Here is a 15,084-nt window from a genome sequence, read left to right as displayed (position 1 = left end):
TTCTAGTGCTAAACTTAATCAGTTACGATATTTTCAAATACACTTGTAACAAGGGAGGAAGTCAGGTTCAATACCTGACAGAGTCCCCAAGAAACGGGGTAAATTACATCATTCTTGGAATATTTGATTTTGAGTCTGGGTTTGGCTCAAAAAAAGCTGGAATACATGGTACTGATATTACTGTATTTGAATTAGTGCAGCAAGGGAAGGTATCAAAAGATGCAACCAGTTGGATAAAATAGATGAGATTTGATTTCTTACATGTACACTTCTTGAGGGCAAAAGGATGCTTTTATTTACATTTTTGTATTTCTCCATTCTCACTGTCTCCACTCATAAATTGTCTGGCTCAAACTAGGTACTGGTGAAGAAAAGTGAAAGCTAACACTGCTTTGCTTGCTTCTGGTAGGTAAAGGCTTTTAAAATGATAATGAAGGAGATCCAGATGGTACAAAGTGCCATATAAAGAAGAAGAGAAAGAGTAACAAAACCTGGTGGCAGATATGTTTTCTGAGACCTTAGCTGGCAGGCTAGACTCGCTGGGCCATCCATGGATTCCTGGACATCCTGCTATTTCCTCTGCCAAATAATGATCACAGCAACAGGAAATGGAATGGACCAGCTGAAGAATGGAGAGACTGTGCCATGTCCGAACATATAGCATTATATTTGAGAAAAAACTAAGATGAAAAGACCTGAATGATTCTCTTTACTAAATTTTAAAAATTCTATTCGATTCCTATGAAAACTGTACATTTTTCATTTGTACATTTTACATTCTTTATATAATGTATACAAATGGAAACATTCTCCTCTTGCAATCCGTGTATGTGGCAAGGAGAATGAACTACATGCGGGGGTGGACACAGCTTACAGAACGGGGAAAGTCATTCCAGGGTGGTTTAATTGAATTGGACCTGACAGGAAGTATAGTCATCTCATTCCTCAGACTTCCTGGGTGATTTGTTGCAGGACCCCTTTAAGGATACTCAAGTTCCTTGTATAAAATGACAGTATTTGCCTAGAACTCATGCTCATCTTCTCATGTATTTTAAATCATCTCTAGATTACTCAGTTCTTAACACAATGAAAAGGCTATGTAAATAGATGTTTCACTGTATTTTTTTTTTTTTTTGAGACAGGGTCTCACTATGTAATTCAGACTGGCCTTGAATTCACTATGTAGCCTAGACTGGCCTCAAACTCACGGCAATACTCCTGCCTCAGCCTCCTGAGTGCTGAGATTACAGGTGTGCGCCATCACACTGGTGTGTTTCTCTGTATTGTGCAGGGAAGAATGACAAGAAAACCCGTTTAGTGCAGATGTAATATTTTTCCCCATTACTTTCAATTTGCAGTTTGTTGAATCCACAAATGATGCAGCGACAGATAAGAAAGGCTGACCATATTTATACTTTCTTGTCTTTTGCTAAATTAAGCCCATCTTTCGTTGCATACTGTACTCAAGGTAATGATCTCATGCACTAGAAAGCATGAAGAAAGGAAACTGTCCAGCCTGCTGCAGTCTCGATATTTAGCACTTTGATCAGCTGTGATAACAACAAATGATTTTATCAGGAAGGAAACATTGTTTCTATTGTTTATTTTTTGAGAATGAACTCATTCTGAGGTTTTCTTTTAATAATCTGCTGCTGTTTTGTGTTTATTATGCTGAAACTTATCTTCGCCATGAGAAACACTTAACTGAATTTCAAAACATGATCTATAAATCACAGACTGCTCCCACTTTTCTAAACTTAATTAGATCCAGTTGTTAGTGAAGAAATACAGGGAACTGATCTGGAGGGACCATGAATTTGTGAAGATACATGAGCCACTAATAGATGTGCTTTCTGTGAAATGTGTGCAACAGGAGGTGTGTACGTGCTTGGGACAGGACCACAGACAAAGCCCGTGAGATAAAGCTAATCATAATTCAATACAAGAAGGCTCCAGAGAATGTGCTATGAATGTAGGTAATAAGATGTCTCACAGAAGGAAAATCAGTTTTTGGTGCTTATTTGGTTTTTCAAATGATATGAAATGAGTTGGTGAATAATGCTTAGCTACCTAGGAGTGAAACACTTTAGAACATGTTTCTCTTTCCTTGCAAACAACATAGTTGTTATGTTTTGGTGTTGCTGTACCCAGGATCTGAGAAGTGATGGCCTTGCGCTGGTGAAATATCTAACCGGATCTGACCTTGCAGTCAAGAATCAAAGCCAAAGAGTTTTCTGGGTGGCCAGCACTATGGTTTTTCCTATGAGTTTCAATAGTTAACATGGTGTCCTGCCTATGGTGTTTTGCCAATAAACATCTTATGCATTTTTAAATGGAAAAACTTACCTTCCAAACAAACAAACCAAACAGGAGGTGTTTTTCAGTACTCCCTCCTGGCAACGCTTAGGCTAAATAATGTAGCCAATCCCAACAGCTACTGAAAGTCCAGAAAATATTCGACTCAGCTTTCAAAATAAATAAATCCAAATCAGACTAAATAAGACTGGCTAAGCTAAATTATTGTTCTGAGCTCAATAGGTAGTGCCTTTTAACTAAGAGCAAAAAGTTCTTTAAAAATGTTTCCTGGGATTCAAATACCAAGAAAACCTTGAAAGGTTGGCAGATGAATGCAAACCATATATTATTAGGTTGACAAAGTATTTTTTCTAGTTAAAAAACAGTGCAACTTCAGTTTCCCTTATTTAAGAATCTCAAGTATGCATGCAACTATACTGACTTTGATATTCAGATCTTACATATCTCAGTGCAGAATAATAAGAGGAATCACTGTTACTAAATCATGAAAGTCTAAGAATATACAAAAAACTTAAAAATATAGCCAATCCAGTTTTTTGGCAATTGATATCCTTACAATTCAAAGTAAAGGGTAAAGGTAAATAAATAGTCTATTTGAAGTATGCACAGAAAATAAAACTTTAAAAAGTAATAATAGAAAAGAATATAGTAGTGAAAAATCTAGTGGGAGAAATTTCTTTCATATACATCATTTAGGTATAATTTTGTCTATTAAATTCTCATAAGAATTCTTCTGTTTTAGATATGACATTTGATAATCCAAATCATGCTTTATTTAAATGATACAAAACTCGGGGCCAGGGATTTAGCTCAGTGGTTCCAGCACCTGCCTCCTGCCTCGCAAGCGCAAGGACCAGAGTTTGATCCCCAGTACAAAAAAAAAAAAAAAGATAAATGATTCAAAACTCAAACCTGCCATACAGAGGCACTTCTGATATTCCTGAAGGACAGACATTTCCCATTTTACTCTTCTCCTGTATGTTTTTTGTTTGTTTTGTTTTGTTTTTGGTACTGGGGATAGAACTCTGGTCCTTGTGCTTGCCAGGCAGGTGGGAGAACCACTGAGCTAAATCCCTGGCCCCATATGTTGCTGCATATTATTCTCAAACACCTATGTGAAGTAGGACAGATGCCATTTTCCTTGTTTCATAGAATTCAGAGAATTAAAATTGAGAGGGGCCCTAGCATTTATAAACATGGCTGCCAAAATGTGAGCTTTCTGTATCACTTAAACAAAACTGTCACTTGCTCTATTCGAGAGAATGCAAACTCCTTGTTCCCCTGGAGAATTAACTAATTACACAGGCATTGATTGGGTGCTTTGTTTCTTTAATGTCTAAATAAAATTGATTGTGTTTGTGTACCTGGATTTTGTGGCTACGGATTTAGTCCTTTCAAATGTACATAAGAACCATTGTGTAGAGCAAGCTGAGGAGATGGCAGGGAAAGCAGAGGAAAAGCTTGTTTGGCATCAACATCAACAGTTAGCGAGAGCCCCCGTGAGATGTGAAAGCGAGCCAGGTGGGCCCTGTGGTGAGTGGCATGAAGAAGGGGTCCTCAGCTCCTGCAGATACAGGGTCAGCAGGACACTGGTTTGCCATTGGCCCCTGCTTACAAGCTGCATATCCTGGGGCAGGTGCTTTCTTATTATTTTGGAAGTATGATTGCCTAACTTTTTATTGTTCATATCTATCTAGCCTTTATTTTAATGATGTCAACTAAATACAAAGGAGCTTTGGATTTTAGGAAAAGTACCTTGTTCTACAAAGAAATTCGAATTCTATCTCAAATTCACTTTTTGTTTAAAAATACACAGAAAATGGCTTGACTGCTTTTAAAAGCAAGACCAGTCAGCAGAAATTTCTTGGGAATAAAAGAGATCTTTTATAAACATAAGCGTGAAATGTAGTCAACACATGAATCCACGTGGTGATTTAAAACACTGCCGCACTGTCAAGCTTGTTCCTGAGAGTATACATATTTACTATTTAGGATCATACTCCTGTGACAGAATAATTGCTATTACGTTTCTGTGTAGACTCAAGCTTTAGACATCTGTGCCCCAGATCATCATTTGTTTGAAAAAAGAAGAGATGACAGGTGGCCGAAGGAAGTCTTGGATACGTTAATCGACAGAGAACAGGGCAAGCGATATTTTTACACTCTAAAATCTGAACCCACTTCTTCATGTTTTTCATCTTTACACCGTGCACAGTAAGACTAAATGATTAAACACTGCAGACCACCTAAACAAGGCAACAGAAGAAAATGAAATCCTTAGCAAGAGAAGATAGAGATGGCGGTTGTGTATGTCTATATTAGTCTTGGAATTCTGCATGTGCTTCGTGCGTAACTGAAACTAGAAAAACAACACATTTTTTTTTTCTCTCAAGACACTGTTCCTGTACTTGGTACTTGCAGACTTTTAGTAAGCTGAGTGATTAAAATTCTCATGCTGCTGACTGTGGTGGAGCATGCCTACAACCCCAGCACCCTGGAGGCTGAGGCAGGAGAATCACTATGAGTTTGAGATCAATGTAGGCTACCTAGTGAGTCCAGGTCCAGCTTGAACTACAAGGTGAGATCCTGCCTCCACACAACAACAAAAGTGTCTAATGCCATGAGTTAAAATTCTGAGCCTCTAAGATAAAAGTTCACAAAAGTTTCATGATGATTCCCCTGATGTGGCCATTGCTCTAATAACTCCATGACTCCTCCATCTGGGCAATGATGTATACACACACGCGGAGCCACAGGGCCCATAGCCATGTCTGTGATGAGATGCGCCCCTTTGCATGCTTCCAAAAGACTAATAGCCATGCAACTCTGTAAGAATTAGCCAAGTTCACTTTTTATTAACTTCAGGGGTTTTACAATATTTGTTTTGTAAGATGTTTTAATAAATGTAACCAACTTAAATATTTTATTTTGTGTTACTAAAGAAAGAAGTTCAAAGTGATGGGAGAATCTCTACTTCTTTAAAGCTTTCCTATTTACAGGTTATCTGCTGTACTAAATAACTTATGCTTTTCATCATAAAAACAATGTATGTCATATTTTAAAAAAATAAAATCATACAGATAAGTATGAAATAGAAAACATCAGTTTATTTTCCTAGCTACCCTCCTTCGCACACAAGAGTTTCTACTATAGCTTTCTAGAAATTGATAAAGTGCACTTCAGAGAACCATTATGTAGTGTTTGACATCATTTTACATATACCAAGGTCTCAATTACTGATTTGACATACTGCTTTCCAACTTCATATTTTATCAATATTCCTTATCATGCACACACAGTAAAACCTGTGTAGCTTTAAAGGAGAGAGGAAAACTGAAAGGAAAATCATAATAGACTTAAAAGGCAACTAACCTTTTTCCACCTCATTCAGATTAGCAGCTGGCAGCGACAAAGACAGAAGAGACAAAAGACTTTTTACATTGCAGTACAACAGTAGAGCACACGAAGCCAACGCGCAGCATTAACAGAGAAGCCAGGGCGAGAGAGCAAACTACAGGAAGGCTTAGACTTCTTACCTACAGCTGAGCCAAGGCACAAACATGGAGAAAGATGAGGCCAGAGGTAAACGCCACTGCAGGGAGCTAGAGCCCTGTATCTGAACCAGCTGATGCAACAGCCAGTTTTACTGTTTGAGGTGTACAACGAGTGGTTTATGTGTGGGAGTCAGATTTGTAAAGCAAAAAGATAAGGGTATAACATGGAAAAAGAAAAGTGTTCTGAATATTTTCCACAGAAGAGATTCTAAGTTAACTATCCATGTAAAACTTGTATCAAAACTTTCACTTTACTGGGCCGGGGACTTAGCTCAGTGGTTTCGCCACCTGCTGCGCAAGTGCAAGAACCCAAGTTCAATCCCCGGTACCAAAAAACAAAACAAACAAACAAAAAAACTTTCACTTTACTGACTTTATATAATTTCCTTAGGCAAAAGGAAGGCTTAAATGTGGTCAGTTTCGTACCATATTTGTATGGGTCCCATGAGAATAGGGTTACCTAAGATGTACAGTCTTGAAATAGAAGATTTGGGGCTTTGACTGTTGGGAAATACGACAAAGCACACTTTTCAGTTCAACACCTAATCTAATACTTCAGTCTAAGCGAAGGAGTCCATATTTCCAATGTTGCAGAGGTGCCATATTTCCAATTTTCATTTTGAGCTTGTCTAAATAAACTCCTGGAAAATTTACCTTCAAGAAATATTATGTTCTTAAAAAGAATAATGATTTAATTTTTTGAAAAAAACTCTAGGCCCAGAACCTCTCAAACTAATGCTAAATTTTTAGAATTTTAAAATTATTTAGATTCCAAAGTCCCACTTTCTAATATTCCGCATAATGATTTTAATTTAGAATCATAGATGATTCTATTTTTCAAAAATTAATCTTGATTGAAGAATACTAGCAATAAGAATTGTGCATTATACCTGAAAGGTCAGTTGATGGGTTGCAGTAGATAGAATAGTTCTGATGATTTGAGTGGGGAGAAATGGTTGTTTACGTTTATTTTGAATATTGTTAGTCCAGTTTTACAGCCTGGTCATCACGTTATGAGTCCTCTGTGAGACTGCTAGCAGATCTGTGTTTGCTTCACTGACAACATTCTGTCCATTTTGACTCTAGACGTAGGTGCCAAATGCAAATATTGTCACCATAATAACTTGTGAGCTTTGTCTATGAGATTTTATTCACTCCTACTAAGCAGACTTAACTTTCTTATTGTGTGCCTCTAGGATACAAAGTTAAAAACCTTCAAAGGAAAAAGCACTTGTAAATTGAATGAATTTTAAGCAGTGACAGCATTATTATATTCCCTGAGCAGGGCAAGGTTTCTTTTCCCAAATCTCATGCTTATTAATTAGACTGCAAAATTAGATTTAAAACACTAGAGCCACTCAGAAGAAAATTCTTTCCGAACTGTAGACTTGGATGAAACAGGATATGAAACTCTAGAGGATGATTTATACATTCCTCAAAATAAAGCCTATTCATGTGCCTCACATTTCAAAATGTGGTTTGTTTGACAGATTGTTATGGTAGGTTCTTGCGTGATAACTTTTATGAATGTCATACTTTGGCTAAGAAGTGATTTTGCTAGACTTTGGGTTGTTATTCTGCTTCATAGGAATATGTCTGACACAAAAGGGGGTGTGAGGCTTCATCATACTTCTCAGAGAAAACTGAGGTGCACTGAATTCAATCACCTAGGATGAAATGATGTATGTTTAAGTTGAACACGTGTAGGGCAGGAGCTCGGGAAATGAAGAAAGAGCAGGTAAGACAAACACTCAAAAGAGAGAGGGAGAGGGAGGGAGGGGGGACAGAGAGAGGGGGGGGGAGAGAGAGAGAGAGAGAGAGAGATAAGAATAAAGAATAGCAAATTTAAAGCCAAAGCATGGGGCCCCTCCAAACCAACTCAGAAGTAACTACCACCACTGTGAATTATCACCAAAAGATACACAAGAACCTGAACAAAGCTGTGTTTTTAGGCCCAAGTTCAATCAGGAAGGATATGTATATAATTTCCTTGTTTCTGTACTCAGAAAAGCGCAGAGAATGAAAACATGCTTTGGAAGCTTGGGTCAAATTTGTCTGGTGGAGTCAGAGCAGGGTGGTTTGCAGAGGCCTCCAAAATTAAGTGGGTTCATAAGCCTTTCTCTAATGGTCAGAACAATGATGGAAAAAGAGAACCACTCTATCCTAAGAAGGTACTAAGTAACAGATTTTAGTGAAAACATACGGTTTCTTGTACACAAAGTAGCCCATCCAACAAAGCGGTATCTGCACACCCTCAAAAACTTAGGGTAGCTTTAGGAACTCCAAAATCTGTGGCCATAGGCCATTAGCCAATATTGGAGGTCTTACACAAGTGATACTGGTAGAAGGTCAAAGCTATGTAGCATGTAAACTCTTTTTAGCCATACCAGAATAGTTTTCTTTTAGATACAATTACTATGTTTTGTTAATGAAAATATTTAAAGATGCTCAAATTCCCAGGAAATTTAATCACACAGATGTATGTGCTCATCTTGTTTACAAATGTTAAGCTTAGCCACCTTTTTACAGTAGTTATTTCACTCTAGGATATTATTAACTGTGTACTGGATAATATGGAAATAAATATAATTAATGAAAACTCCCAGCAAAAGGACAATGATAACTTTGAAGAGTGATAGAATTTAATTCTCTTTTCTTACAAATAAAATATGTAATATTCTCTTTTTCTCTATCAACTTTAAGGTTTTGCTGAGAAAAAGATAACTGTGGTGCTTCCTATTCATCGTCACATTAATAGTCAAACAAATATTCTGTCAAAATAGACAAACGGTTAATTGTAATCTCATAAGACTATCTCAAATGCTCTATCTCTTCCCAACTGTCTCATTTTGATGAACATGGATTATTAGAAACAAACATATACTAGTGAAGAAGTATGGACATAAGTCATCTGAAATGCTCAATCATATTTTGGCTCTGTAAAAAAGCGCCCTCTTCTAAGTATGCATTGGTGAGTTGGTTTGCAAAGGAAAAACTGTGCATGAAAATGTCATTGAAACAAAGAATAAGGCCTTCACCCTGACAGCGTTTTTGCTAGTTAACATGTCTTTGTGAGAGATGTATGTATGGATCTGAGCTGATTTTTTAATTTGGTTGGGTGAAGCCATCTTTAAGTGCCTCTGTTATTCATGCTTACATTTAATATTCAAAACACCTACCAGTTACATTACTGAATAATACAAGTGGTGTAGTAAACAAACAAAACAGTGACAGTAATGAGTTCAAACAGATACACTGATGGAATACATAGTATTTCCTATTCTTCATACCTGTGTATTCAGGTGGGCAAAGACACGTGTAGTTATTAATTCCATCAACACACGTGGAATTATTTTCACAGTCATTATCTTCACAATCATCGACATTGACCTCACAATTTTCTCCTTCAAATCCATCAGCACAAATACACCTGAAAACCAGAAGCAGAAAGGCAAAATACTTCTTTTTGCTGCACTTTAAAGCCATGCTATCAAAATATTGAAAATAAAAGCATGAATAGGTCATCAATTACAGATCCTTTAACTACAAGAAATTGATTTTTAAATTGCTTTGAAAAGACATGTTTTGAGTTCAATTTAAAATAATATCCAACAAACCAGAAAATATTAAAAAATAAAAATTAAGCTAGCTGCAAGATGGCAAATAGCTCCACAGTCTTAAAAGACAATAAACCCAATATACTGCCAGGTCTGAAATGGCAAAGGTTGCATCCACAGCCCTACACATCTTAAAATCAAATTGGGCTCTAGTAAAATAATTCATGTTTTTTTGAAAGGGAAGTGGCTCTGATTTTAAAAGTTATATCGTCTACCACCCTGTGCAATGTCCTTGATATTTTGTACCAGAAAGAAATCAAAAAACTAAATTTTATCTTCCAAGACTTCTACACTAGCATAAATCATTGTGCATTTAATCTTGAACATGTATCAGAATAATTTTCGAGTAAAGTTTAGATGAATAAAAGAGAATTTTGTAACAGAAGTGAAGTATAGGTCTTCTAAAATGTGATTTCTAGTAAGATTTAGTAGTAGATTAACATTCTTAGGGGAAATTATTAGTGTCAATAAAGAACTCTTTCATACTTCATTAAGTACACCTGAGGTAAATGCACCATATGATTAAATAGTTCCAGATGAGAAATGTTCATAGGATGTTTGTCTACTTATACTGTGGGATGTGAATGAATCATTAAATTAATGTTTCATTGGGACCCACATATTATCATTACAACCTGTCTGCTAACGCAGTAAGCAAATCTAGGTGAATACAGGACTTTCAGTAAGGCACTACTGGCTATTAATTCACATAACTGAACCAATACTCAGTCTTGGCCTAATCTGACTTGATTAGTCATAATGTTGTATGGACCTGCTCTTAAATTTTTGATATTGGAGCATCCTCAGCTGGGAATCCTGTACCATCTCCATTTGTTTTTAATATTACAATCTCTGAGAGATACCACTACATTTTGTCCTTATTCTCATATTCCTTTTAAAAATGCCCCCACACTTAAAAAGGAAAATGCTGGTTGTTTGGTTGTTCTTGTTCCGATACCTCAGACACAGGAGACCAGAGAGCCTAGTGACCTACCAGAATCCATCCCTTTCTCCTTCTTTTAAGTGACAAGTTCCTCCATGTTTACATGGGTTACTGATGCATGCATGAATCGGGATATCACAATCTTGCCCCTGGAGAAAGAATAACCAAGTAAAGCTGAATGCAAATAATGTAGTTCTCAGCGCTAGAGAAAGCTTAGTGGAAGACTCAAATCATATCAAGGAAAGCAGTGTTTCCAGGCTGTAGCTCCCACAACAGATTCCACTTACCTTGAAACCATATGGACAGGTGCATCGGTAAAAGTCAACTGGATCATTGTTACAGGTGCCATCATTTTTACATGGATTCGATAAGCAGGGATTGCATTTAGCAAGAATATTGACATCCACAGGACCTAGAAGTTAATTGAAAAATATAAAAAATGGATGCTTTCTCTTTATAGTTTATCTGTTCTTTAACATAACAGTGAATTTTGTATGAAATTGTTGGTCACATGCCTATATATGTTTCTTTTCCTTGATGAAAACTAAAATCAGTAACATCATAGCATGTCCAAGTATGCAATGGGAGTCCTTATCACTGGCAGGTACTCTGAGACTTTCTGAACCACTGGGAGTCTGGGATGGTAGCTTGGGTCTTTGTAGCTAATGTTACTAATGATACCCATGCCACAGGGTGAATCCTCTTAGAGAATGACTCATTTATGTAAATGCATTCCATGGCGACCACCTATATCTCAACCTCAGCCAGCTTCATGGAAATGTATGCCATAGTTTCCAGAGAGGAATACGTAAATAGTGGTGGTGTGGTTTTTATAAGTAGAAATCCATGACTGCAACTGAAAGCAGCATAGAGCACACTTGCCCAGGAACATTACCTCAGTACTGTTACTTTCATACAGGGGATACAAAACAATGTTCTTATTTTTCATTGTGAGGATGGAATCCAAGATCTCACATATGCTAAGTATGCACTCTACCACTCAGTTACACCCAGTCCTAGTGCTACTTTTATGCATATGGAAATCAAAAGTGTAGGCTCCATTATATTCTCCATCTTATCATTTTGATTCATTACTTGAGTGGCACAGTACATGATGGATGAGGATTTCATATCTTGTTCTCCAAGAATAAAATTCCACTGAAATGGCTTCTATTTGTAGGCTCACATGGTCCTAGGTTAAATGGAGAATTAGCTGCAGCAATTTCCCGTAAATTCCACTTATTTACTGAGAAATGACTAACAATCGGGACACTGAGCTGTTCTCAATAACATTGTTTCACTGATGTTACTTTTTGCACTGCTGCTGAAAGATCATGAGCTTCCCTGTTGATAACTGTTCTGATTAGGACAACTGGAGACTAACATCTTTTTACATATCAAATACAAATCTTCGATAGCATAAATATTCATTATAGTTTTCCTGTCACCAGTGTCCCTGCAGCTCTTTATCTTCATGGGAACAATAAGTGATAAACTGAATTCTATGTTTCATTACAAACTAATCCTTATAAAGTTATTTGGATAATTGTATAATGTAATTGTATAACATACCCTCCACCTCTACTATCACTGCCATGATCTGTGGGAACTAACTTCATGGCACCCCCAAATGCATGACTTATGCTCATACAAACTATTTTTCATAAACTGATTCGATAAATTAGAATTTATGGTTGTAAGTCATCTAACAGTGAACATACAAGGTGAACAGACTAGACTCTTAATCTCTCTTCATAGCCCTTACTTTAGAAAATATTAGTACTCAAATTATGGTTTTCTATTAAAATCCATAAAATTGTTATATATTGTGCAGTTTTTCTGCTTAGAAAACAAAACAAATCTAAAAAAACAAACAAACAAACCTGCTGGAATAAGGCTACACAGAATTTCTGATTCTTTTCAAGGTCTGGGAACAGAGGCCAACTCTTGGATTGGCTGTGTTAGTTGGAAGGGGTGGTGATTGCTCCCAGTGACACCGGAAGTTACCAGGAGAGAAAATGTAAATGCCACTATCCCTTCCACTATTTTTTTTGGAACAAGCTACCTAGTCCAATCTCTGAATCAAACTGCAGGTTAGAATTGCTAGGATTAATTCTGAGTCCCATAGAAGTTAAATTTATTAAAGGCCAAAATTCAGCTGTTCAGTATAATGGATAAATCAATGGTGTTGGCTATTCAAAAAAAGTTAATTAAATTAACACGATACCTCAAAATGAATGGTTTTGTCTTTGCTAAAATCATACTTAGATTCAGCCCTTGGAAAGGAAATAAAATCCACAGTTGACCCTGTGGTTGGAGAAGAATAGAATTTGAAACAAAGGTGTAGGCTGAAGATCTGAGAGTACACACCATCAAAATACAGGTCTGCACATTCAAGGCCTGTAAACACTCATCTGGCCACTTCCAGAGGCTTTGAAGAAAAATGCCTTTAGGTATTTCTCTGCTTTCAAACATGCTAGACTATGATGGGGACAGAGGAGTCCAGGGTTGGAATTACTAAATTCATTGTGGAGAACATGACTGCTTTCAACAGTTATGTTTGAGTAGATGAGAAGCTAGATTTTTCTTTAGGGAAAACCCTGAGTACATTTAAGAACCTAACAGTGTACATAATTAACAAAACGACTAGACTGAAGTAGACCTTGTCTCCCTTATCACACACAAGATTTACTTAATAAACATCCATTGAACTATACCTGAATTATAAGCACTATCTAATTTCTCCCTTTTTCCCCAGGAGCAAATTTAATATCCTATATTGCTAATTGTGTTGCATTATTTTCATATCCAGAATTATATCTATAATTTTGAGTATATAAAGGGAGAATTGTCAATTTGTATATATTCAGTTTAGCTGAATCAAGGTAATAAGGTTTCTCAATCCACAAATCTCTTCTGACAATTTCTTAACTTGCCATATTGTTTTATTGGCATTTGTTTTGGGAATGTGGCAAAATATCGAGTTCTTACATCAATGGGTAGGGTTGACTGTTACAACTACCATCCTATTGTTCCTCCTTTTTTTTTCCTTCTTTTGCAGTTAGAGATTGAACCCAGGGCCTTCACACTGAACTTAATTCATAGCCCTTTTTATTTTTCATTTGGACAGAGTCTTGTTAAGTTGCTCAGGCTTAGCTGAAGCTTGTGATGCTCCTGCTTCAGCCTCCCAAAGTTCTGGGATTACAAGTGTGCATCACCATGCCTGGCTCCTGCTTTTTATATCTTTCTTTTAAAGTCAGTTCATCAAAGATAGCTTCTTATTTCTAGAACTTGAGTTTGAATACATAAAAGGTAATTAAAAATGTTTTTAGGTTCTATGAATTTCAAACAGATATTCTCTGATATTTCCAAATGCCTTAAAGTGATATAAACCTTTTCCCATTTTATTTAGATTATAGATAAAACTATATATGTATAAAATTATACCTAAAATCATAATATTATAATAATATTATTTTTACATTTAGCTTGTTTCTCTAAGTCTACTTATTTCTCTAGTAGAATCCATAGGGACTATATCCTTTGTATTTAGGTCTCTCTTCTCATTCATCTTTCCACCTATATTTTGCTTCTCTTTTATCTTCTATTTTTTATTTGAATTTCAATTTGTGATTCATTTTCTCAGAGATCCTGTCCTGATATCTTCAGACTCAAGGAGAATATGTTTAATCTGTTTAAACCATGAAATGGCTGAGGCATCAGCATAGCTCTCTGGGAACAAACTGATACTTGTAGAATTTTGTGTACTTGATTAGGCTCAAGTTAAAAAAAAAAAAAAAGATGTCCAGAAATGAGAATCAGGAAAGTCTTTTAGAGTAACACATAGTAATCTTGGACATTCAATTTTAAGACTATGAACCCACATTTTCAACCAGATTTGTGACATAAGTGTGTGACATTAGGATAATGGTAGTCACCTCAGTGAGTTGTTTTGAGCATTAAATGAGATATTTGTGAATGTCAAGTAGGAAACCTAATGAGATCAAGCACAGAAACCTCATGAAGGACTGACACTCTTTCCTAGACTTCCAAAGAGTGTTCTGGGTTAAAGCAAAAGTGATTGTCTTAAAAGGAGAAAGACAGTCCTTTGCTGATTTGTCCAAATCTTCGTACAGACAATGGCAACTCAGAGCTTGCCATTTATGTTTCATCCAGAGTTCACTGCACTGATCACCTTCTATATGTGCTAGAAGATAAGATTTCTTAACTGGAGGGGCAACCATGGAAACCATGAGGAACAGAAATGGGCATGAGAAGGTAACTGCCCACTGGGTAACATCACTTGGAGTTGGTGATTTTTTGTTGTTAAAGAATACAACTCTGATTTGGGAATTGGACAACCACCAGGTGTGACAGAATAAGAAGCAGGGGATGTTCTCTTTGTTCTTGCATGGCTACTTGGAAGGCGACTGCAATCTTCAAGACCTTCTCATTTTTAAAGCTAACTGGTTCCAAGAAGTGCTAAAGAACCACCAACAAATTAGCGCTCATGAGATGTGTGCCACAGCGATGAAAAGAAGCCTTGCTTCCAAAAGACAGATATTTTCTACTGTCACTGAAATGAAGGAAGCGAGTCCTGGCTAACTGGATTGACTTAAGATGTGGTCTTGACTTAAGAAAGAACTATAGTACC

At 36.6% G+C, this 15,084-nt stretch overlaps 1 protein-coding gene across 4 annotated transcripts in view; it reads right to left on the bottom strand.

The window, feature by feature from the left end:
- The window catches only part of Slit2 (slit guidance ligand 2), a 342,324-nt gene that overhangs the window by 32,757 nt on the left and 294,483 nt on the right, over window positions 1-15,084 (bottom strand). For 2 of the 4 annotated variants that reach the window (XM_087187403.1, XM_087187404.1), the window contains 4 exons: window positions 10,718-10,842; window positions 10,482-10,579; window positions 9,161-9,300; window positions 5,689-5,715 (listed from right to left, as the gene is read on the bottom strand). In XM_087187403.1, coding sequence (XP_087043529.1) covers window positions 5,689-5,715; window positions 9,161-9,300; window positions 10,482-10,579; window positions 10,718-10,842 — 390 coding nt within the window. The remainder of the gene's footprint in view (window positions 1-5,688; window positions 5,716-9,160; window positions 9,301-10,481; window positions 10,580-10,717; window positions 10,843-15,084) is intronic. The other 2 variants (XM_004847219.3, XM_004847222.3) reach the window with 1 other exon arrangement.

The sequence above is a fragment of the Heterocephalus glaber genome, unplaced genomic scaffold, assembly GCF_053883595.1.
Source record: "Heterocephalus glaber isolate CG9 unplaced genomic scaffold, H.glaber_assembly_v1.0 deba00001509, whole genome shotgun sequence".
Classification (NCBI taxonomy): Eukaryota; Metazoa; Chordata; class Mammalia; order Rodentia; family Bathyergidae; genus Heterocephalus; species Heterocephalus glaber.
The sequence above is the reverse complement of the archived record's forward strand: the minus strand, read 5'-3'. Positions and strand labels throughout refer to the sequence as shown.